Source organism: Miniopterus natalensis, chromosome 12 (assembly GCF_054644295.1).
Source record: "Miniopterus natalensis isolate mMinNat1 chromosome 12, mMinNat1.hap1, whole genome shotgun sequence".
NCBI lineage: Eukaryota > Metazoa > Chordata > Mammalia > Chiroptera > Miniopteridae > Miniopterus > Miniopterus natalensis.
The window spans coordinates 39,884,917-39,907,739 of record NC_142092.1 but is presented as its reverse complement, the minus strand read 5'-3'; the positions used below and the strand labels follow the sequence as shown (position 1 = coordinate 39,907,739).

The window sequence follows — 22,823 nt, the reverse complement described above, 5'->3', positions numbered from 1 at the left end:
GCTGAAATAACACCACTAAGTATTTCACCCTGTGTTGTGAGATTATTATTCACGGCTTATATCTGCAATTCCTAATTGCTTAGTTCTACAGACCTGCGCTTGTCTACCTGCAATATTATCTCCATGAAGCCACCAGTGGAATATTTAGCAAATTATTGCTACAGCTCATTAAATTATGACCCCAAAGCATTTAGAAATATTCCTCTGTTCACCTTTCTAATTGGATCTGGGCTAACCTCATTTCAAAATGCTCAGAGTCCCCAGGAGACACACAAGAAGCAGGTTTTTGCAAAAATTTCAAGGCATGGGATGCCTTATTGGCTAATTATTGCTTTAAAATATTTAATTTCTTTGATAGACTCCATTACGTTGGCCAATTCAAACTAATTTGATTTTTTGTTTGTAGCGAGTTAATTTCTGTTTTTAATTACAGGTTGTGATTCTGATATAAATATTTTTAAAACTGTGGACCACAGGTTACATATTAGTTTATTTCCCATTGAAACAAAGATGCCTCTTAGATATCTTTTGGGATGAATTTGGAATTAGTCTCTCATTACATATTCTGTAGAACTAAGATATATGTGTTTTCACTTTATAAAAGAAAAAGAGTTGAAAAAAGAGAAATGCCTTAATGGAGGACTGATCCAAAATAGGGGAAAAGATGTAAGATTTGTCTGGATTTTTTTTGGATATTATTTCCCAGTCTAAATACTTTCACAGACACCTTTTATAATTTTTCCTCCCCCAAGTTTGGGTCTGTTTCTTCCCCCTGATATTTTGTTTTCTTGTGAAATATTGTTGTCAGTATTGTCCCTTTTTCAATTCTTTATCACTTGCTGGCCAGATATCACCCATTGCCAGTGAAGACCAACTGTAGTTTCCCAAATGACATGATTTTTCTGCTTATCTTAGTTTTCAGGGGCTTTCCAGGCCACACTACTCAGGTTTCCCCATTAAGTCCTTTGGTCTCAGCCCCCCTCTGCTTCTGCTGTTCCCCTGAGTTGCTGGAATTTCAACATGTCCACGGTTTAGATGTGCTTCGAGTAAAAACAGATCCCCTATCAGGTGACACCTAGCATTAAAGTCAAGCACTCTTGACTGTCTCCATTTTATCTGCAACCTTCCTCCAAGCTCCCAAGGAGAGGACCAATGACTATTTTCTTGGCTTGTCTATTAACAGAGGCCTCCAACCCACCTCATTTGAGTTCTCAGGATTAAGGTTTACTTTCAAGTTAAATAAAGTGTGCATTCTACACTTTCTTCCTCTTTCATATTCTCCATAGGCTCATCCTCCAGAGCTTGGTGTATTATAAGAACAGAAGGAAGATTAAATGAATGAGTGATGAAATTAAAAGGCAAAGGGGTTGAAGGAAAATAGTTGCTGTATTACTTTTAACATTTCTGTGTCTTTTCCCATTCATAAATTGACATAACGCTTACCATTGACCTAAATCACTGCACTGTTGAGTATAAATATAAGTGGACAAATTGGTATTTTTTCTCATTTGACTGTTAGCTGCTTGTAATATGTAAGTGGGATAGACTGGCCTTTGCGAATGAGTGTCGCCTCGTGGATGTCAGCACGCCTGGCCTTTCCAGGGCTCCGTCTGTGATCACCGGCCTCCTCTAACTGTGCTCCTTCTTTGGCCCTTCTTCTTGCCTTGATCTTTAGAATCTCTCTCCTGTCTGACCTCTTCTGAATGGCTCTTGTTGCTAAAAGGGAATTCCTTTGACCTCTCTTCAAGTGACCAGCAGCCCGTCTCTCCAACATACTTCTGAAATGTTCAGAGAAGTCCATCTTTGCCACCCCTTGCTTTCTTTTCTTCCAGCCACTGTGCTGATAGGATCTTGGAGGCCTGGGGCAGTTGCCTAATCACCAAATCAAAAGCACTGTCTCATCTTTGCTGTCCCATTTCTGCTCAGCATTTGGCACCAGGGGTCCTTCCTCCTTCTCGACACTGATGTTAATTGACCCACCAGGCAGCCCCACCTCCCAGTCTTCCTGCGTTCTCCTTTACAAGATCCTGCACGGGCTTCTCCTTTTAATAACCTCTGCTTTCCAAGCTCCTCTCCTTGCTTCTATTGGGAGGAATTTTTCTAGAGTCACTGTTATGCATGTGACTCAATTTCTCATCCGTTTATGTGCAGGGCAGTCACCTGGCTGTTATATTTGATCCATCATTTTTATTAGTTTGGCAAGTGGCGGGAGAGGTGGTTCTGGTGCTCAGGAAGCCTGTTGGGCAGGACCGTTCTGGCCCCTCAGCTCTGGAGAGGAGTTGCTAAAGCCCCAGCACCTTCCTTCCAGGCTGCATCTCTAACGTGTGTTTCTTCCTGAGTTGTGCACCTTAGACCAGGACCATGATCCCCTTGGCCTCTCTTGTTAGTTACCACCTCACGGCCAGGACGGAGGAAAGAGCATGCCTGAAGCATGTCTCGGAAGATGTTATAGCAAGAGTAAGGTCAAGCCACCTTCTTCAGGGAAGAAACATTATTTTTCTACCCCATTTTTTTTAAAAAGAGCAGCAAAAGAGATACGTTAGGTTAAGTATTCAGTTTAACATGCATCTGGGGCAGTAGAGCCCCTGCGCAGAATGAGAGGGTAAACCTGTGCGACTCCGGGTTTTCATCACGGCTCAGCTAAGTAGAAGGTTCTTTCTGCCTGGACAGTGGCAAACTCATTTGATTTGGAGTTTCATCCGAAATGATTAAGTAGCAGAGGGACCCTTGCTGATCTCAGCAGTGGTATGACATTTCTTTTACAAATTGAATCCCGTTAGGGTCTTCTGAAGGGTATCTTGTATGCGTCAGTCGCATCTTTGCTACCTCCACTAGGCCAGCCAAAGCAGGTTTGCTGGGGCAGCCGTGTTTGCTCTGCAACCTGCTACAACGGACGAGTGGGCACAGAACAAGACAGATTCGGAGAGACTTTACCCTTCCCCACCTCCCACACCCCAGGAAGGCATGGCTGGTGCTTCTTCCTGCAACTGTCGAGGGGGGCTCTGCCCACCTCCCACCATCTGTCCAGCACGCATAACTTTGCTCTTCCTCATTTGCACCTCTGAATCAAATACGGGTCCGACCTGTATGCTTTTTTACCTGGGAACTATTTTTCTCCATCTTACACTCTTTAAACACATATTTGAATTAGACTAGATGTCCCAGGACATATGCTGGGAGCTGAGGACAGAGTGATAAACAGGAAAGACAAATCTCTTTCAGCAGGAGTTTACAGCTCAGCCTCTCCCTTTTCTTCCCCATCGTCTTTCTCTCCCCTGCACCCCCACCTTCTTTCTTTTATTATCTAGAATCTTCTAGGGTCAAAATATGAAAGTCAATAAATATTATTTTAGAGCCAGACATGTCGGCCATGATTTGAATACTTTCACTTTGGAAACTGCCCCACAAAACATATTTTTAAAGCATGTGGTGGTGGGGTGGGGAGGAATTGGTGACCAGTCACAACGAATCGTAATTGTTTCCGGCATTCATCTCGTTTCTCATGCTCTTATACTGAGAATAGATTCATGATTCAAAATCACTGCAGGAAGAAAGTTAAAGTTTAGTTCTTTATTGGGAATTCACAACAGAGGAAGCTTATGAGAGTCATAATTTTCCTAAACTTTCTGACTGTGGAGCACCTTGCATTTGACTTGTCATGCAAAAAACTGGGAACATGAACCACGTTTGCTATAATTTGCATTTTTGTAAATATGAAAATTGAAAACTGGAGAAGGTAAATAATTTTGTTCCTTAAAAAAAGACTAGGTAAAATGCAAATATGGGAGCAGTGCATTTTATATAAATTTTACCTCTGGATTTGCATAACAGATTTAGTTCTGTAATATATTTTTTCTTGCTGATTTATTTGTCAGGATCATCTCCAACTAATAAATATAGAGTGTGCTTTAGAACAAACGCCTGTCGGTATGCGACTTGTATGATCAGTTACTACACTGAAGGTCATTCCAAGGGCAGCCTCTGCTGGGAAAACAGATAGTGCTTTAGGGCCCTGAGTATAAGATAAACACAAGTAATTTTTAAAAAACAATTAGCACAGCATTTGAGACTTGCAGCCCACTCTCCTAACATTCAAATACTGGCCACAGTTGAAAAACAGAGAGATACTAGTTAATTAGTCTAGTTAGTTAAAAATTAACAATGTCAGGACCCCAGATGAATTACGTTCTGAGATCAAAGAAGACAGTTTTTAAAAGGATGGGAGAGATTAAACCTCCAAACGTTACTTAAAACTCTGGGACACAGAGTTATATTGCCACTCCTGTTATTGATGGTGAGAACTCAGAGACTACATTTTGAGTCCTTTTCAACTTTTTCTGGCTGGTTTTATTTATTTGGGAGAGGAAACTGGCATGTCCACTCCGGAGGGGAGTTTGGTGGTATCTACAAAACCTTCAACAGCTCAGGCAACTCCACGACTTACAGCTACCTTGAGAACTACTTCCACACGTGGGCCAGGATTGGGCATAGCTGGGTGTCTCAATCTCAACACTTTGATATTTGGGGCCTGACAAGTCTTTGCTGTGGAGGCTGTGCTGTGCATTATAGGATGTTCAACAGTATCCCTTGTCTCTACCTACTAGATGCCAATTGTGTCCTCAAGTTGTGAGATCCAAAATGTGTCCAGATACTGCCAAATGTCCCCTGAGAGGGTGCAAAATTGCCCCCTGTTGAGATGTATAAGAATGTCCACTGGGGCACTTTTTTATAATGCCAAGTGAAATCAAATATTCTAAATGCCCATCATTTAAAACAGAGCCATTCAATAGACATATAATATATATTTTCTAACCATTGCATTATAAAAATAAACAGGTGAAACTGATTTTAATGTTAATTTTATTAAATCCAATATACCAACATATTATCATTTCAACATGTAATCAGTATGAAAAATTATTGAGATATTTTATATTCATTTTTCTTCTAGTAGTAAATATTCAAAATCTGGTGTATATTTTATGCTTATAGCATATCTCCATTCACACCAGCCTCACTAAAATATTCAATAGCTTCATGTAGCTAGTGGCTACCACACTGGATGGAATAGATTTAGAGGAGTGGCTTTTAAAAATCACTGTGGTGCTCTTGCCAGGTAACTCAGTTGGTTAGAGCATTGTCCCAATGCGTCAGGGTTGCAAGTTTGGTCTCTGGTCAGGACACATGTAAGAATCAACCAATGACTGCATGGGCAGGTGGAGAGGCAGGTTGATCCCCCCCCAACTTCCTCTCTCTCTCTCGAGGTTGGTAAATAGAAATAAATAACTGTGACATGTTCATACTATGCAGCAGTTAAAAATAATGAGGCAGAGAAGTACTTCATCCAAAGAGATCAAGGCATATTATTAAGTGAAAATCTAGCAGCGGAACAACCTGTGTGGTATGACACGTTAAAAATTATTTTGAAAAATAAAACGTATTTTCACAATGTATTTGCACTGATAGATCAGTAAAAACACGTGTATATAAATAAATAGAAAAGTTTCTGGAAGAGCACCTGTCATTAAGAGAGGACCGGGGTTGTGAGTGGCAGTCGAGGTGGCTGAGGCAGAATTTCACTGTAATATTTACACTTTTTAAATAAGGATGAATGTATTCATGTAGAACTTTTATAATAATAAGTGCTTTAAAAACTGAGCTCATTAGGTCTAACCATCCTGACAGCCTCTGGATGCCAATGGTTCTCAACCTAGGCTACACCTTAGAATCACCAGGGGAGCTTCCTAAAAATATCCTGCCTGGAACCCACCTTGGACAGATTGAATCAAAATCCTGAAGATGGGGCTTCTATCTTTAGCTCTTCAGATGACTCTAAAGTGTGGCCAGAGTTGAGAACCATGAATAAGAATCTGATGAAAGGTACTTTCAGGCACTTTGTCTGCTGAGGGTTTCCTGTTGTTGAAGGGCAGATATACATTTTAAAGTTAAAACAGGTCAAAGGAGTTGAAGGATGGTTTTGACATTGTTTTGTGAAAATTGCAGTGTCTGATAAGAGTCTTCCTAACCCATGGCTGTAAAATTCATGTCAACTTTGGCGAAGAGAGTCTGTAAAAGTAGTGCTGGTCTTTCTTTAAAGCAATTCTAGATAAACTCTAACAAACAAACATAAATGGTGGCAAGACCCAGAGTTGTACTCCATAGAAAATTGTCTAATAGGTAGTTCACAAAAGAAAGGATTATAGACTTTAAAAATTATTCACTTAGATTCATGAGCTCATCATCACCGTTTGAAACCATAAGATTAACCATCCTTGGTATTTAGGAAGCACCGCTTCAATTGGACCAATAGGAAAAACTTCTTTAAAAAAACACATTTTCCTATTGCTATGTTCTGCCTGAACCCATGACAGTCCCAATGTCAGTGCCATCCTGGGTGAAGCCAGTGTAATTTCATTTGACAAGATAAGCCCCTCTGAGAATCAGGCATATTTTACGCTTGAGTCAATATTGGTTTAGGATGTGGTTTTCTTACATTTCCCCGTCATTGGCCTCGTCTGGCTTAGAAATGAGACAAATCAATGTTGGCAGGACTTATCTGTCTTTTCCTTGGCTTTGAAAATACCCAGAAATTGCCTGGTTTACTGAACACTCCATTCATTTGTCCTGGAGTTTAAAGGCACGCGCTCTTGTCACCATGGGAACACTCACACCCTAAAGAAACTGATTCAGCACCTCCCTCCTAATGGTCATGTACAGCAGGAGCTCTGGAGTGGACCAGGGATCTACATGAGGCTCCACTGCTGGGATGACGGCGTTTCCTAGCTCCATAAATCTCTTCCTTAGTTGGCTCCAGTCCCTGGGTTTCCATTTGCTAGTCAGTAGTACACGGTGAGAGGTGTGATGCTTTAATCCCTTGCCACTGAGTTGCTGCATTTATGTGAGCAACCCAAAGCCAGATTGGATTCAGACAGATTCTGAAGTTACTGGACATCTGCTAGCAGGCACCCATGTTTGCTTCCAGAAGCCGAGAAGTCTCTTATTGGGATCTAACTCTATCCAGGGCTGGAATAAGTTCATTAAGACATCTGAGAGGGCCCCTGATCTGAAGATGATAATTTAGGGACAAGGCCACTTAAAGTGAGCCCACTTTAAGGGGGGCCCAATATTTCAGAGTAAATATACTGGAGGTGGGGGTGGCCTAATTGAGGTTTCCTTTTGAAAAATAAAACAAAAATTATAAACAAAGTTATTTGATCTTGCATTTAAAAAACTTTAGGTTATACTATCAAGAATGGCTGAAAATACAGACTGAATCAGGCATGAAACAAGTACTGCATTTTTGTTACACATTTCCCAGCAGAATTAATAGCTAATGGGTGCTTTCCTGCACACAGGACTTTGCTGCGCTGGCAGCCCCTTTTTAATCATTCAGGCCACCCCTTCTTCACTGTCTCATCAGGTGTCAGCCTCCCTTTTTCGTGTTTCTTTCTGCTTCCTAGACTATGTCCCTTACTCCAGCTTGCCGCCTCCCTTCTATGCCCTCCCCTACCTACCTTACACAGAGTGTTAACACTTCCATAGTCTAGAATATCCAATCTGTACTCAAATATCCTCACTTTCTTAAGAATAATTTTTAAAAATTAATTTCCTAGCAAACACCTTGGAGACTGGGAAACTGAGGCAGATTTCAGAGGGTGGGGAACTGAAGGAAAGAACAAAGTGGTACCATGCGGAAAATCTGAGATTTGGTTCTGGAGCCCTGGGTTGCGTTTCTAAACTGCGGCGAGGCCTGAGGGGAGGCATCGAGCTTTGTGAGCTCATTGGCAAAACGAGTGGGTTGCGTAAGATAATTCCAAAGGTCCCTTCTCATTTCCCTTTCAAAAATATTATAAATTGCTAATGTAAAAATATGCAAACGATACTCTGGGTTTTTGAAGGAAGTTTTTTTTGCCTCTTCATTTCTGATTAGGAATTGTCTAGTTTAGGGATGAAAGCTAAAGGTAACCTTCCCTTCTATGGTGCCATTTCCTCCCATGAGAGAATCGTCTATTAACCACTGTACCCCTTGTTCCGCTGGAGGAGGGACACCATTAAACGGAACATACTCCTTTGTACCATTTATCTAGGCCCACTCTTGTTTTTCCATCCTATTTTTGTGTTGTGTTGTTTTTTTTTAAAGATGGTTTCATCCCCTGCCAAAAACTTTCCCGAACATGGGCCATTCACATTCCCTGCTGAGCAATATTTCATTCTTAATGAAGTATTGTTTGGGTAATTGTGGAGCGAGAGTGCTCAGCCCGCTGTCTGCAGTTGCCCTGGAACACAAACACTGGAGAGAGCAAGGTGGTCTCCCCTGGCTTGACTGATTTTGTTGATATGCGCCGTGTTCTGGTGATTCTCCCAGCTGGCCAGGATTGCTCTTGGGTGCAATAAATCTGGGCGATGCGGCTGGCTCTGCTAGCTCATCATGGTCCCATTGAGTCTGTTGTTTCTTTTTCTGTCTTTCTCCCTCCTCCTTTCTCTCTCATTCACTTATGCATCATTCACTTGTTCAGCATGCTTATGTATTGGGGGCCTCCTTGCCCTCAGGCACAGGGTGGGCTGCTGAGGAGGGGCACCCTACTCCTTTGGTTTATATTTACATTGGCATAGCCCATGGAATGAAGAGCGACAAGAAGGTCATTGTCTCATAGAGCCTGCTTGATGACCATAAGGAGAAAGAACCCATGGGACGTGTGTGTGGTGTATCAGTCACGTACAAGGCAGTTTTCAAGCCAGCTTCTGATTTGGGAGGCCTGGGCTTGGCTGGAGAAAGAAGGGGGAGAGCTCAGACCACACACTGGTGACTGGCCTGGGCTGCGAAGAAGAGGAAGCCTCGGTTCCCTGGGATTTGCTAACACACAAATGCTGGTGCAGTGTGACGCCCTGGTGGTGGCCTGGAATGATTCCGTTGTATAATGAACCCTTTTTATTCCTTTCTAAAGCATTTGACCCATTAAAAAACACAACAAAACCTTCCCCAGATGTGTTGCTTAGAATTAGATGTACAGTTGTTTGTATGGCAAATAACACAAAATTAATAATACAAGAATAAACTCTATGTTTTGTGTACTCACAACTGTAAGCCTACTTTTGCCCCACTCTGTATTATCTGAAAATCTAGTCATGGCCCCTCTTTTTCCTCTGATCCCCCACCCACCGAATTAGCATCCACCTCATGTATCTACCACAACTTATTTCAGTCTATTCTCCGTTCAGTTCTTCCATAGCTATGCAGCTATGAAACAACACCTTTGGTGCGTGCTTAAAAATGGACATTTAAGTAACGGATGGAAGACTCATTGGGCAGCCTACTTTTATTTATTTATCTTTCATTCAGCACTGTTTTATAAGATCCATCTATGTACCCATGCTCAGATTCAATGCCTGCCTTTTCATTGCTGTGAAATATTTTTGTCCAACAAATATGTATTTGTCTGGCCATTTGGGCAATTTTCAATTCTTTACAGTCATAGATGCTGGTGCAGTGGTACATGTTGTCTTGTGCACATGAAGGGGTGACACTTTTTTCTCCAACTCTTTTGTTTTGAAAATTTTCAAGCCTGTAGGACAGCTGAAAGAGCATACAATAGTTACCTGCTTCCCATTCACCTAAATCATCCAATTACTTAATTCCACTATTTTCTCTCTCACTCCCCCATCCCCCCACCCCGACCCTTACCCTTACCCCCACCCCCCAGGTCTGTTCAGGCTGATATAACAGAATATCATAAACTGGGTGTCTTATGAACAACACATTTACTTCTCACTGTTCTGGAGGCTGGGAAGTCCACGGTCACGGCGCCAGAAGTTGTGCGTGTGGCAAAGGCCGGCTTCCTGGTCCATAGACAGCTGTGTTTTCACTGTGTCCTCACATGGCAGGAGGGGAATTGACTTCTCTGGAGCCTCTTTTTAAGGGTGCTGCACATGATCTAAGTTTCACCCTCATGACCTAAGCACCTTTCAAAGGCTCCACCTCCTAATACTGTCACCTTGGGGATTAGGTTTCAGCATACGAATTGGGAAGGGGGGGCACAAATATTCAGTCTGTATCATTCTCACTCTCTGTAGGTAGGTAAGTAAATAGATGATAAATAGACAGACATGTATATACACACACCTACATATATGTATTTAGGTGTTTGTTTTAACTGAATCTTTTAAAGTTTTAGACCTCACTCCTAAATATTCCATCATTGACCTCCTAATAACAAGGTCATTCTCTTATATAACCATAATACAGTGATCACACCTAAGAAAGTTAAATAATAATTCCATAGTATATAATACCAACCTAGAATATGCATATTTTTCTTCTAAAAACTACTGCCAAAGTCTCTCCAAAGCATCTGTACTAATTGATTTTTCCCCACAGCAATGCATGAAAATTTCAACTTACTTGCACATTCACCAGCATTTTATTATTGTCTGACTTTAATTTTTGCTAGTCAGATGGATAAAAAGTACCACTTTTGCATTTGCATTTTAAAAAAGAAAAGTCAGCCACAAAAACATGTAATTCAAGTATGAGATTTTATCTTTACTTGTCAGAGTATAAATGAATCCCAACTTGGCTTCTAGCACAGGGTAATAAGCTCCATGTCTGTGAGCAGTTTCAAGCAGGAGGCTTATATTTTTCTGAAGATTTAGGAAGGAAAACTAATGCAGCTCAGTTCTTTATTTTATAAACGTGGACCTTTCAGCCAGAAGTCTTGCCAGAGAATGTTTTGACACAATTATCTTGGGGATCTGAAATTTTTTCAGCCAAGTATTAATAGTTAATGTCATTTTAAAATTCATATGAGATGGATAACTTTAGTATTAGAATAGCCTACATGATATGAAGCTCTAACAGTGAGAATAGGGAAGAAATAGAGCAGATTGTATCCCTGCTCTTTGTAACAGTAAAACTTTAAAAAAAATTTAGCAAAAACTCTTAGTTTTAAACCTTGACAGCTAATAGATATGTTCATAAACAAGTGAGCATAAAATTTTGTTTACCTACTTATGCATAAGTAATAAAAGCAAACACTCTACCCCTACTACCCAGTAATTACCACTAGTAACATTTGGTGACTATAATTTTAACTTGAAAGTGTATGTGTGTGTGTATATGTGTGCGCGTGTGAGCATGCAGGCATAAAAGCAACCCAGATCACTTTCACTTAGAAGTAACACTAACACTTATTGAGCGTTTACTATGGGCTAAGCAGTGGTCTAAGTGCTAATACTATACTCATTCCCATTTTCCAGAGGAGGCCATTGAGGTTCAAGGTTAGGCAGCAAGTGACAGGCAGACCGAGAATTTGAACACAGGGAGCCCTCTTTACATTTACTGTGCTCCCTCCTGGCAAGGTGGGTTTTATGCAAGACTTTCTCATGTACTCTACTGGAAACATCATTCCATATCAGTAAGTACTCATCTGCATCAACTTTCTTGGCCATACAATATTTTCGTTGTATAGAGTCAACATAACTAATTGATTTCATCTCCTATCATTATGCATTTAATTATTTTTTACTTTGTTGTTGTGTATAACACAGTGATCACTGTCCCATTACATATGTCTTCAGACACCCGAAATCCAATGATTTCTTTAAGTTGCATATCCTAGAATTGGAATTTCTGGATGACATAATATCGCATTTTGAATGATGCTGATCTAAGCTCTCATAGTCTCCTTCCTACTGCTGTGAACAGGTGCTGCAGGAATAAATTGGAATGGTTTTCTGTTTTCTGATATTCCCATTAATGCTGGAATTTGTCAATTTTGCTCCTGTCATGAACAAAATATAGTACCTGATTATTTTAATTTGCACTCTTTTATTATAGTGAGGTCAAATATTTTTCCTATGCCAACTTGTATTTTTTTTGTGTGAATTGTCTTTTTGTACTTACGTTTTCTCTTCTATTGATCTTTTTAAAATTTATTTGCAATAGTTCTTTAAATGAAAATTATGAACTCTTTGTTAGAGTAGTTTTTACCTAGCTAGATCTTTGTCTTTTCATGTGTTTTAATGTATTTTACATCTTGTTTATATTAAAACAGTCTGAATTTCCCCAATGTAATATTGGACAAATATTCACCTTTACTTTCTTGAAGTATATCAATCATTTAGATATTTTTGCATGTAATTCTTTAACTCATTTGGGATTAATTTTGATATGCCATACAGATCTGTTTGTTTGTTTGTTCATGTATGGTTAAAATCTAGTCCCAACACTATTGAAATGCCATTTATGAGAGCGGCAGGTGTGGTCCCTGGCACAGTGTCTCGGTAAACAGTCCTCGCCTTACCCTCTCCCTGTCTCTGTCACTTGCATTGTCTTAGAGGTCCGAACTTAAGTGGTCTTGCCATATCCAAGAGTTGGTTTGGGGGAGAAGAAACAAAAAGCAGGACTAATAATTGAGATTGCCCCATTTCATTAATGATAAATGTTTATGTGGCTCCTGTGAATGATGTATGAGAATTGTTAGCTTGCATAAAGCTGCTTAGGGACTCTGATAGGCCTTTTATCTTGGGACTTGCCTCTCCAGCAGGCCACATCATCAGAGGGAAATGGGAGACTTGCTCCTCTCTCAGTCTCCAAATCCGCCACATTCCCTTCACTTTTCCCCACCAAAATAAGTCCCCCAACACAAACATGTAAATAAGTAATCCCCCCAAATCTGGATATTATAGATTTTTTTTTATTTTAGAACTTTTTGGAAATAACTGGCTGCTTTGTGGCATTTCTTTATATCTAGGCATTATTGCAAACATTGCCACTCTAAAATACTGCAGCTGTTTTCCAGCAGATAAGCCAAGAAAATGAAAATGATTGTTTTTTAAGAAAAAACAAAGAGCAGACCACCAACCCCCCTTTCTTGCTGTTTCTTGTTTTCCCAGAGGTGCTGTTGAGACCCAGGAGAATAGCCCTCCCCTCCCTTTTCACTCTGCTCTCTCCCGTGGGGCTGGAGTTGACCAGGCTTTAGGAGCAGGGGGGCCAGAAAGAGGGCTCCAGTCTGGAAGGGGCTTCAGTTCCTGCTGGCCCAGCGATTTGGGGTCACCTGAAAGGGTGGGTGAGCGAGCGTGTGTGTACGTCTGTGATGAGATCCCAGTTGTTCTAGTCTCCTGAGCAATCTTGGACGGCATGGAGGAACGGGCAGGCTGGGGTGGACAGAGGGTGAGCTTGTGTCAGTTGGTGGTTGCCGGATATCGCAGTCCAGGTGAAGAAAGTTAAAGACCCTGCTTATCTGCAGGAGAGAGTTTGGATGTAAATGTATCAACAGATGAATGCAAATGGAATCCTCCAGGAATCTGAGAAGATTCAGAATTTGAAATAGAACGAAGAAGAAAAGAACAGCTAGAGAAGGTACATCAGACTCCATGAACATGAGCCAAGGAGTCTGGATTCAGGTTCTGGTTGACGTGCAGGCACATTGAGCTCTGCGTGAGTATAATGAAATTTCTTAGCTCACCTGCCAAAGAGGTTGACTTTTTTCCCCCTTAAGTCTATAATGGAAAAAAAATTATCCACATACACTGGAGTGGGGCAGGGGCAGGGGAAGACTAAGCAGACTGCATGGAAAGATTTATCGGCTTCATCAGGAAAATCAGAACTGAATTTTCATTTCCCTGCAGAACTTAAAGCAGGAATTAGACCCACAGTATCATAACCAGTAAGGAAAAATCGCAGATCTGATCGTGAGACCTGATGTAACGAAATTTCCAGTGTATGAATATGGAAGTGACCAAACACTTAAGCAATCTTGTTTCTCCTGTGGACAATCAGACTTCGGCAAAATCCTGCCAAGGCCGTCTCATTTCCATCTCCCATTAGATTCTGTTTGGATTTCAAAGTGTAGATAATAGTTGGATTATGTGGGAGAATATATAAAGTGTGATTTAATGGCTACTTTGACGATATTTTAAATACACTTTAAGTAGTATTATCAAATTGCTTTCACACTGTAGTGCCTAACTAAAACTCATTTTATGATAATGCATGTGTTTGGAACCTGCATGTGCTCTGTGATGATGGTTATTTCAGGGTGGGTATTGATTTAATGTGATGATGTGACGTCGCCCCCCAATTGTCCTCAGGCCAGAAACACTGGCTAACTCAGAAGAATCTTGACATATTTAGCCAATAATATGTACCGCTCTTATGAGCTTTCAAAGTTTTCTTCAGTTCTTAAAGACCCTGGGTGAAAACACGTCCTTTCTGTTTTCGTCTGTCACCCTTTCAGCAAATAACTAGAAGTTAGATGTTTCTCTCCTGGGTAGATCTACACTGATATGTACCCAGGCTGGGAAGACATGTCCTGGGTGAAAGTGATAAATAAGAAAATTTTATTATTGAGGTTGATCTCTTTAACCCTGAGTGCGTATGGAGCCAGGGAGGCACTTAAAGAAAGGGCACAGGCAGGAATACAAATGGAGGCTCCTGGCTGGTGTCCCCTTGTCGTCACCACCTCCCACCCACAATGCACTCAGGCCAGCACATCCACGCTTTGTCCACACCCCTCACAAACATCTGTGTCCTGGCTGCCCTGTAGGCCCAGGGACGTGCACACTGATAGGATGTTCACCCTGCAGAGGATGGATTGGGGAAGGGCCCGCATAGCCCCGGGAGTGGGTGTGGGGCCACTGGGCAGTGAAATTCCATGCTCTCAGGTGCCTGGAGCATAGTCCTGAAGCTGGCAGAGGACAAGCACTGCAAGTAGGAATGTCCCCTTGGCCTTGTGGCCTCGCTGCCCCACTGGGTGGAGAAAGATGAATGAGGCCAGAGAGGGTTTGAAGCTCCTTTGTCCGACTGTGATGGTGGCACTGTGTCCAGCCCTGAAAATGGGAATAACTGCAGGATGGCGTCTCACTGGCCCTTTTGTTTTTAGCCAGCAGACACTCGCATGTCTGTTCTGTGCAGATTGTCAGGCTAGGTGTTGTGGGAGTATACAAAACACAAAGCTATTTTTAATCTAGTCGTGGGGAGACAAAAACTGAACTGAGGATAATCACAAAGGAACTGATTAATAAGGGAAAATGGGTGGCTCAGAATTGTTGGGTAAGGGGATTTGAGGTGAAATGGTCCTAGCTGGAAGGGGAGGGCTGGGTTCAGGGCCATGGGGTTCTAGAGGTCATGGAGTTCAGGGCTGGCAAAGTCATCTTTCCACGGCTTCAGCAGGCACCATAAGTATGTGACTGGACCTGGTATGAGACAGTGGGGACTAGGGAAAGAATTGGGAGGATTTGTGTGGAATTGGAGAATCAGCAGACTCCAATTAAAAATAAACCTGTTGAACAAGATATCAATCAAGTAAAATGGGAATGGGATCCCTGAGTCTGAACTTCTGGGGTCGTTGCTGATGAAATTAAACTGATATTGCCGCAATGATGCAGAAACTTAATTGCTCACCCACATTCACTCCTAAAAAGGTAACTTTATTTTTTTTACAAAACCTTTTAAGTTTCAGTTACAGTTGATGTAACTTATTACATCAAAAGAGAGAGCTTATTTGCCTCTTTCTTTTCCCCCTTAAAACAACAGAATTTCTTTTATACGTTTAATTACTGCCTTAGAAGAGACATCGAATTGGCTTTTGGTGGAAAGTTTTCTTCCCCAGAAGTAGGTCACAGGAGATATAATTAATAGAGATAATAGCTATTTCATATACAGATTTCTTTTAGTTGAATGACCTCTTTTGAATATATTTTCCCACTGCCAGTAACAAAGCAGCTAGTTAGCTTCTGTTGTTCAGCCAGTTTTTTAGCAAGGTCAAAAGGACATCCTCCCAATATAAGAAACATGTTAGCAACTCCCATAATGACAATTACTGAAAAGCTAGGTTTCTTGTTAAGGCGAAGGTTGTGGATTTTCTTATCTTGGGCTGTGTATTTAAGCAGTAAATTAGAATTGTAAGGCCAGGGGAGGCTGTAAAGTCTCTCCCAACCCCAATTAGGCAGTTATACTGAGGGTGACCCATATACTTTATTGGCCAAACCAGAACACTTTTGAGAATTAAAGATACTATTAATAATTACCTGAAGACAACAGGTATAAACTAAGGCTGATCCTGGACAACTGGAAGATATGGTCAGACTTGTCATTTTAATTCACCCTGCGGAGAGGCGTTCCCACGAGAGAGAGAGCTTTATGAGTGGGGCTGGACATTATTATTAGTCATGAATCATTAGATTGTTTCTTGAAAATTAAATATATATTTAAGGAACTCTTTTGGATGTCTGTAAGAGGCACGTTGAAAAATTCTCACCCAAAGCTTTTGGTCATAGTCACTCTGGAGCTCATGGTTCTGGGGAGACTGAGGTTCAAAGGGATCTTGGCCTGGAGGAAAGGAAACCAGGGAGTTGTGTTTCCCCACTTGGGTGAAAATGCATGCCCTAGAATCAGTCCCCAACCGAGGCACTCAGTATATGCTCAATAAATAATGATTGGAATGACTAAGCACATCCTGCATTGGATTGTGAACTTAGTGATTCATAGTTGTACAACAGAAAAGAAATTTCTCTCTTTCCGTGGATGTAGCCCTAATGAAGACCATTTGATGAGAACTCAAGAGTTGCATAGGCATAAACTTGTTTGTTGATTTGGATTAAGAGGAGAATTAAGGGGGGAGAATATATTTCATTTACTTTGGGAAAGCCTCCCCGCTGAATGAAACAATAGGAAAGATTCCAAGGCTGCATGGTGATTAGATGAGAGTGTCAAGAAGAGTGGTATCAGGTGATTCTTCCAATATTCAGACGTTTATTGAGCACCTGCTCTGTGGCAGGTGTTGCCCAAGGTGCTGAGGTTCAAGGTAGAGAAGAGGGTTCCTGTTCTAGGGGAAATCACAGACTGGTGAGAAGACATATAAACATTAAAGACATCGTGACAAAATGTAATAATAACGATACGTAAAGATACAGTAGTGACAGGAAGAAAAGAAAAAGTCTTCTACCTGGGAATTCAGGAGCATCCATGGAAAAAGTGATACTGGAGCTGTGTGATGTGTTGACTTGGGAGTCAGCAGGCCTACTGGGTAGAGAAAGGAAAGCAAAAATCACGTGGCCTGCATTTTAAGTGGTTGTTGTAACCTTGCTAATAGCTTGTTTTATTTAAACTGGACCTTTCAAGGGTAAAGTCACATATTTTGATTACAGTGGTGGGCTGAAAAACACCATATACCTATTTGTAGGTCTACTTAAACCTGAATAAAGCTCATTTCATATTCTGTCAGAATCATACGAAGGACTTCTTGGGAGAACAATTTTTTAGCTACCCAAGGGGAATGGAGGGCAGTGCCTTGTATTTTCAAACCTCGTAGTTTGGAATTCCATTCTTAAGCCGATCCTACATTTAATTGCACTAGTAGCTACTTTTGTTTAACATTTCTTTTCATTTCAGTTTATCTTTGGGGATGAGAGAGGACAGATAGAAGAGTGGGTCAGATACTCTGTAGTTGCTGGTGTTTGAGCAAAACGCTTCACTGTTTCAAGTGGTCTCCTACACCTATTGAGACTCAAGGATTTTAAGTCCATTGTCTCTTTTAGAGCTGCTTTCTTTTCCTTTGAGGAATTTTTATCTGTTTACTAGTCTTTCTCCTGTTTTTTTTTCAACATGAGCAACATCAAACTGTTGGACACTCATAGCTAGAGCAAGAACAAGTTCTGATTTTACACTCATTCTCGTGTTAACTATTCTAGGATTATATTACTCAGATTCTTTCAAAGTTTGAGAGCCCTGTCTTCACCCTGTCTTCAGTTGTTTACAGTCCTGTGCTGCCTGGGATGGTGCCTCTTCTCCTTTTGCGGTGAAAAACATAGCACCTCCTCTCTTTGCAAGCACAGAAGCTGGGGAAGGTGACATGGTTGTGATGTGACATGGGGGCTCAGAGAAGCAGGGATGACTTGAATAAATAAATCTTTATGGCGCTTTAGAAATGTTTTTCCTCTGGAAATTGAAAAACAGAGCTCATACAGGGATATTTTATTTCATGCAGAAATGAAATTGGAACTTGGTATAAAAACCCGTCTTCTAAACTGAATGTGATGTAAAAACTTGAGCATTCCAGTCCCTCGTAGATTACATTAGCAGAAGTTCCCTTAGAAAGAGCCCTGGAGAAGTGCTCCTGACCAGTGCTCTGGTTACAGCAAAGTCCCTAGAGCGCTGGTTAAAATTGCATATTCCCAGGCTCCTGCAAGGGCCAGTCAGGCTTGAACTGAGGAGGATCCCAGAGTCTGCATTTCTACTGAGCATCCCTCCCTCCACTGGATTGCGCTTGTGTAGGTGCCTCAGTCCATCTTAGTTGATCCGGCTGCTATAACAAAATACCACAGACTGGCATTCATCAGAACCCAACCTTGATGGCACCTGACCTCCACTTCCAGCCTACAGAATGTGGGAAATAAAATGAACTGCAGAAATTGCTCACATTCTGGAGGCTGCAAGTTGGAGGTTTAGATGCCATCGAGGCTGGGTTCTGATGAGTGCTCTCTTCTAGACTGCAGACTTCTTTTATCGTCACATGGTGGAAGGTGCAAGGGAACTCCCTAGGTTCTCTTTTATAAGGGCACTAATTCCACTCGTGAGGGTTCCACCCTTATGACCTAATCCCCTCCCAAAGGCCCTTACTACCATCACATTAAGGATTAGGTTTTCAGCTCATTAGGTTGAATTGGGGTGGGGGTGGGGAACACAAACTTCAGACTATGGCTATAGAGAATCACTTGGAATTTTCCCCAGTGTTAGCCAGATTTTCTCATAAATCAGTATGTTTAGGATAACAAGTTCCAGGATTGCAGCACTCACAGGTGCAGAAACTCCCCCTGTGTGGGGTGGCTGCTGCCCAGAGTCAGCTGGAAGTTAGAGGGAGCTGAGCAGAGTGCCCCAAAATCTCATCACTCTCTGCTCTCCATGCTGCTGAGAATGCTCCAGCTTAAAGATTCCAAAAGAAATTTTCTTAACTCTTCTATCTCCACTCCCAGGAAACACTGATCCAGAACCTGAGCCTGCTTCCCTGGGTGGCTGGCACTGGGTCTTAAGTGTCCTTATGAGAAAGGGCAAGTGGCAGGGTGCCTGCTTCTGGATGAGATAGCTCTGTATACTCAGGTTTATCCAATCCATGCAGAGCCTTCCCTTCGCTAGGAAGGCCCACTTCCTATTGCTTTCCAAAACAGTGATCATCCTGGTCTTCGTCAACAAATACTTATTCATGAATATGTATTAGGCTCCTACTGTGTGCTCTGTTTTAGGCTCCAAAGATTCCAGGGAACAAGAGAAATAGGCCCTGTGCTTATAGAGCAAACTTGTGGGTCATATCAGTGTGTCTAGACCCTCTTCTAAGCCCACTGGTCTCACAGATCATTTAGACCATGCGACCAATGTCCTATTGTGTTCTCATTTTTATTGTGATTTTTATTCTGTAACACTGAGCTAAGAAACAATGACTTCTCACAGAGGGTTTTAGAAAACATCCCTACTGCTGAAGATGGCTCTGCCCATTGCAGAAGCTTTATCGGCTCCTGGCCTTGGCTCTCAGGGAGGCCGTCTTTACTAAAGACAGCAGGTCAACTTTAGAACAATTGGCTTTCTGTTTGGATGTCCTTGGTCTGTCACTCAGAAAGTAAGTATTTTGCTTTGGCCTGTAACCTTGTGGTTCCGCAAAAGCAACCATTTTTTCGCTTCATGAGCTTTCTGTGTATTTAAAATCTGTCTGAAACTTGAACCTCGTATTGCTTTCTCAAATCTCAAAAAGAGTTTGGAATTTTTGTGCAAAAACATTTTGTTGGCGCTTTTTCAATTATACATGAGTTTCAACCCTCAGCTTTTCTGTATCTGGGTGCAGTTCATGGGTGGGTTCGAGATACCTCTAGACAGAAAGGGGGAAAGTTCCTTCAAGGATGGGACGTAGAAGGGTAAATTCCATGTAAGGAGGACAATAATTTGTGTGCATTGTTTTTCAAAATATGATGCCCAGATCACTGGTGCTAGACAAGATGTTATTAGTTGGAATGTCACTGAAATCTTAGTTTCTTTTTTATTGTTAAAAGTATTTCAGATGTCCCCTTCCCCCTCATTGATCCCCTCCACCTGGCTTCCACCCCCTTATTTAGTTTCTTATAATTTAATTTGATTAATCATGGCCAATGATATCAGTTTTTCATTTATGACATTCATGTTTCCTTTCATAACAAGCTTATCTACATAAAAGAATGCAAAAATATTAAATAACTATCCAGGTGGTACATGAATATGATAAAAACCACAAGGTAGGTACACAAATGGCGCAGTTTGGGGAGACACTGAAGCCAGGAGCAAGCGTCTTGTAAGGAAGCCCCGAGTCCTGCCAGGTCAAAGGTGCATGCCCGTCACCCGCAGAGAAGCAGCCTCGGTCCCTTCCCCTGCCCCGTACCGGCCGTGGGGAGCCCTCAAGCGCCGGGCTTTCTCATGCAGTTGCCAGTTTCCTTGAGGACTTTGGTTAAGGGATGCAGGGGAGCAGTTCCCTGGGGCCTAAACCGTGTTAGTCATAAGAACTGACGTTTAGGATTGCTCCAAGTGACACAGACACTCAGGTGTCCTTAATGAATTTGTGTGTGTGTGTGTGTGTGTGTAAGAGTGAGAGAGGCTGATTGATTGATTGATTGATAGATATGAGGCCTTCAAAAGCGGTGTCCAGGGTAAAGACCGCTCTGCCCAGGATTTAGGATGAAACTACTCTGCACCAACACTCGACAGGCCTTTTCCGAGTTCACCACATTGACCTGTTAATCGTGATACGGACGATGCTGCCAGGAGGTCCTGTCTTTCTCAGTGTGTTCCCTTTGAAGACTGCTGACTGCATTTCTCACTTGTTTTGTCTCGTTAGGAACTGGTGAAAGTGGCAAAAGCACCTTTATCAAGCAAATGAGAATCATCCACGGGTCTGGTTACAGCGACGAAGACAGAAAGGGGTTCACGAAGCTGGTTTACCAAAACATACTCACGGCCGTGCAAGCCATGATCAGGGCCATGGACACGCTGCGGATACAGTACGTGTGTGAGCAGAATAAGGTAAGTGCTCGCGGGCCGGGCCCTGTTGGTGATCGCATGCTTCCCTGCCCTGGCTGGCAGGTGCTCCTGAACAGAAGATTTACGGAGTGCTTTGGTCAGAGACCAGAAGACGCGCTTGAGCTCCAGCTCAGAGAAGTGTGATGCGCGTAGTCAGCCGTGCGCTCCTGTTTATGCCCGAGCTCCGGCACGCTGTGGCGGGGCTCCCCCATGCAGGACCCAGAAACGCGGGCGCTGTGGAGTCTGCTTATTTCAGGCACTGAGGAAAGGGAGGCGTATGCATTTCTCTTTCTGCTGAGATACCCAGTTAGTTTTTCAGTGGAGCAACGGAGACCTTGGGTTTATAATGGCCAACTGTTAAGAATTCCCAGTCATAGGAGGTATTTTTACAAATGCCCTGTAGACTACTTGGAGAAAGCAGTGGGTTTTGTTTGTTTATTTTGGGAGCTAGCCCTTCTGGGGAGTTAAGTGAGAGCTTATGAGAGTGATGCTTATATCCCAGCTAGCGGTGCACTCTGATAAAGTAACGGTAGTGAGCTGGCATTGGCTTTCCTATCACCACGGGTTATTTAAAACACAAATCCGGGTAAGACCGGGAATAATGAGGCAGGATGGTGGGAGGACGAGGCAAATAAATTTTATAGGGGATATCGGAATGCAAAGCCATTGGAAAAGACTATGTCTGAGTTCATTAGGAATCTGGATTAGAAATAGAGTTTATTTAAAGCAATACAACGTGACATGATGATAAAGAGAAAAATTCCGTCTAAGGTGAGTCTTCTGTGGATCTATTAAAAAGGAATATAGCTGCTAAAAAGCCAGAATTGCATGGGCTTTACTGCAGACCCCAAGGACAACTCTATCATGAACTGGTGGCACCTGTATTCATGTATATTATATACATACATGTATATGTATGTATATATGCACACATATATATACACATATGTATGTATGTGTGTGAATGTATAATATACAAAGACTTTCAAAGCAATCAACCTAAACTTTTTATTTCTCAGTGATTGGATTGCCCAGAAAAACACAGCATATACCAAATCTTAGGCTTACTTTTACATCATGTCTGCAGATTCGTGTCTACCACCATTTCCTTACCATCTTGAAGAAATAAAGGAATGTATTTTGCCTTTAGCTTCAACTGTTAACAGTGTTATACTGAAAAGTGTGTGTGTTGAGGCAGGATTGCCCTTTAATATATCTGGTGCCAAGTAATGTGAGAGGTTCATAGGGAGCCATTGGGAGATTCTAGAAGTGACTCTGTTGATTCTTTTGCACATGGGTTTTGAGTACACGCTTTGCATCTTTTGAACCTGTGCCATTCTTTGTGTGTGTGTTTGTGTGTGCCAGTCTTTAATCACCCTGTATAAGGTATTTTTAAAAATAGGCCATCTGTGAAATTTTAGGATTAGAAGAGGTATGTCAGGAACCTTGTGGTTTAGTTAATCTATTTTTTTCTGTTCTAAAATGCATTCGGTTTCTCACAGCAAGGAGACCAGGGAAAGCTTGGAATTTAGGGATGGATTTGTGAACAGACCTATTGGGAAGAAAATGCTTAAGTGTAAGTCCGTTCTGCTTACCTTGGAGACGTGTCCGTAAAACCCAATCAGGTTTAGTAATCAAGGCCTCTGGGTTTTTGTTTTGTTTTGTTTTCCCTCAAGGTCTTCTAGGGCTGCTCTGAGTTTGTATTTGGAACAGAAAGGTTTTGTGGGGCTTGACACCTACCACTTCCTTCTTTTCCCTTCATTTTTATTCCTTTTCATCAGGCCATGTCCAC

General features: G+C 41.8%; 1 protein-coding gene across 1 annotated transcript in view; it reads left to right on the top strand.

Moving 5' to 3' along the window:
• Positions 1–22,823, top strand: part of GNA14 (G protein subunit alpha 14) — a 121,439-nt gene that overhangs the window by 52,022 nt on the left and 46,594 nt on the right. The window contains exon 2 of the mRNA XM_087823185.1: positions 20,850–21,034. Coding sequence (XP_087679311.1) covers positions 20,850–21,034 — 185 coding nt within the window. The remainder of the gene's footprint in view (positions 1–20,849; positions 21,035–22,823) is intronic.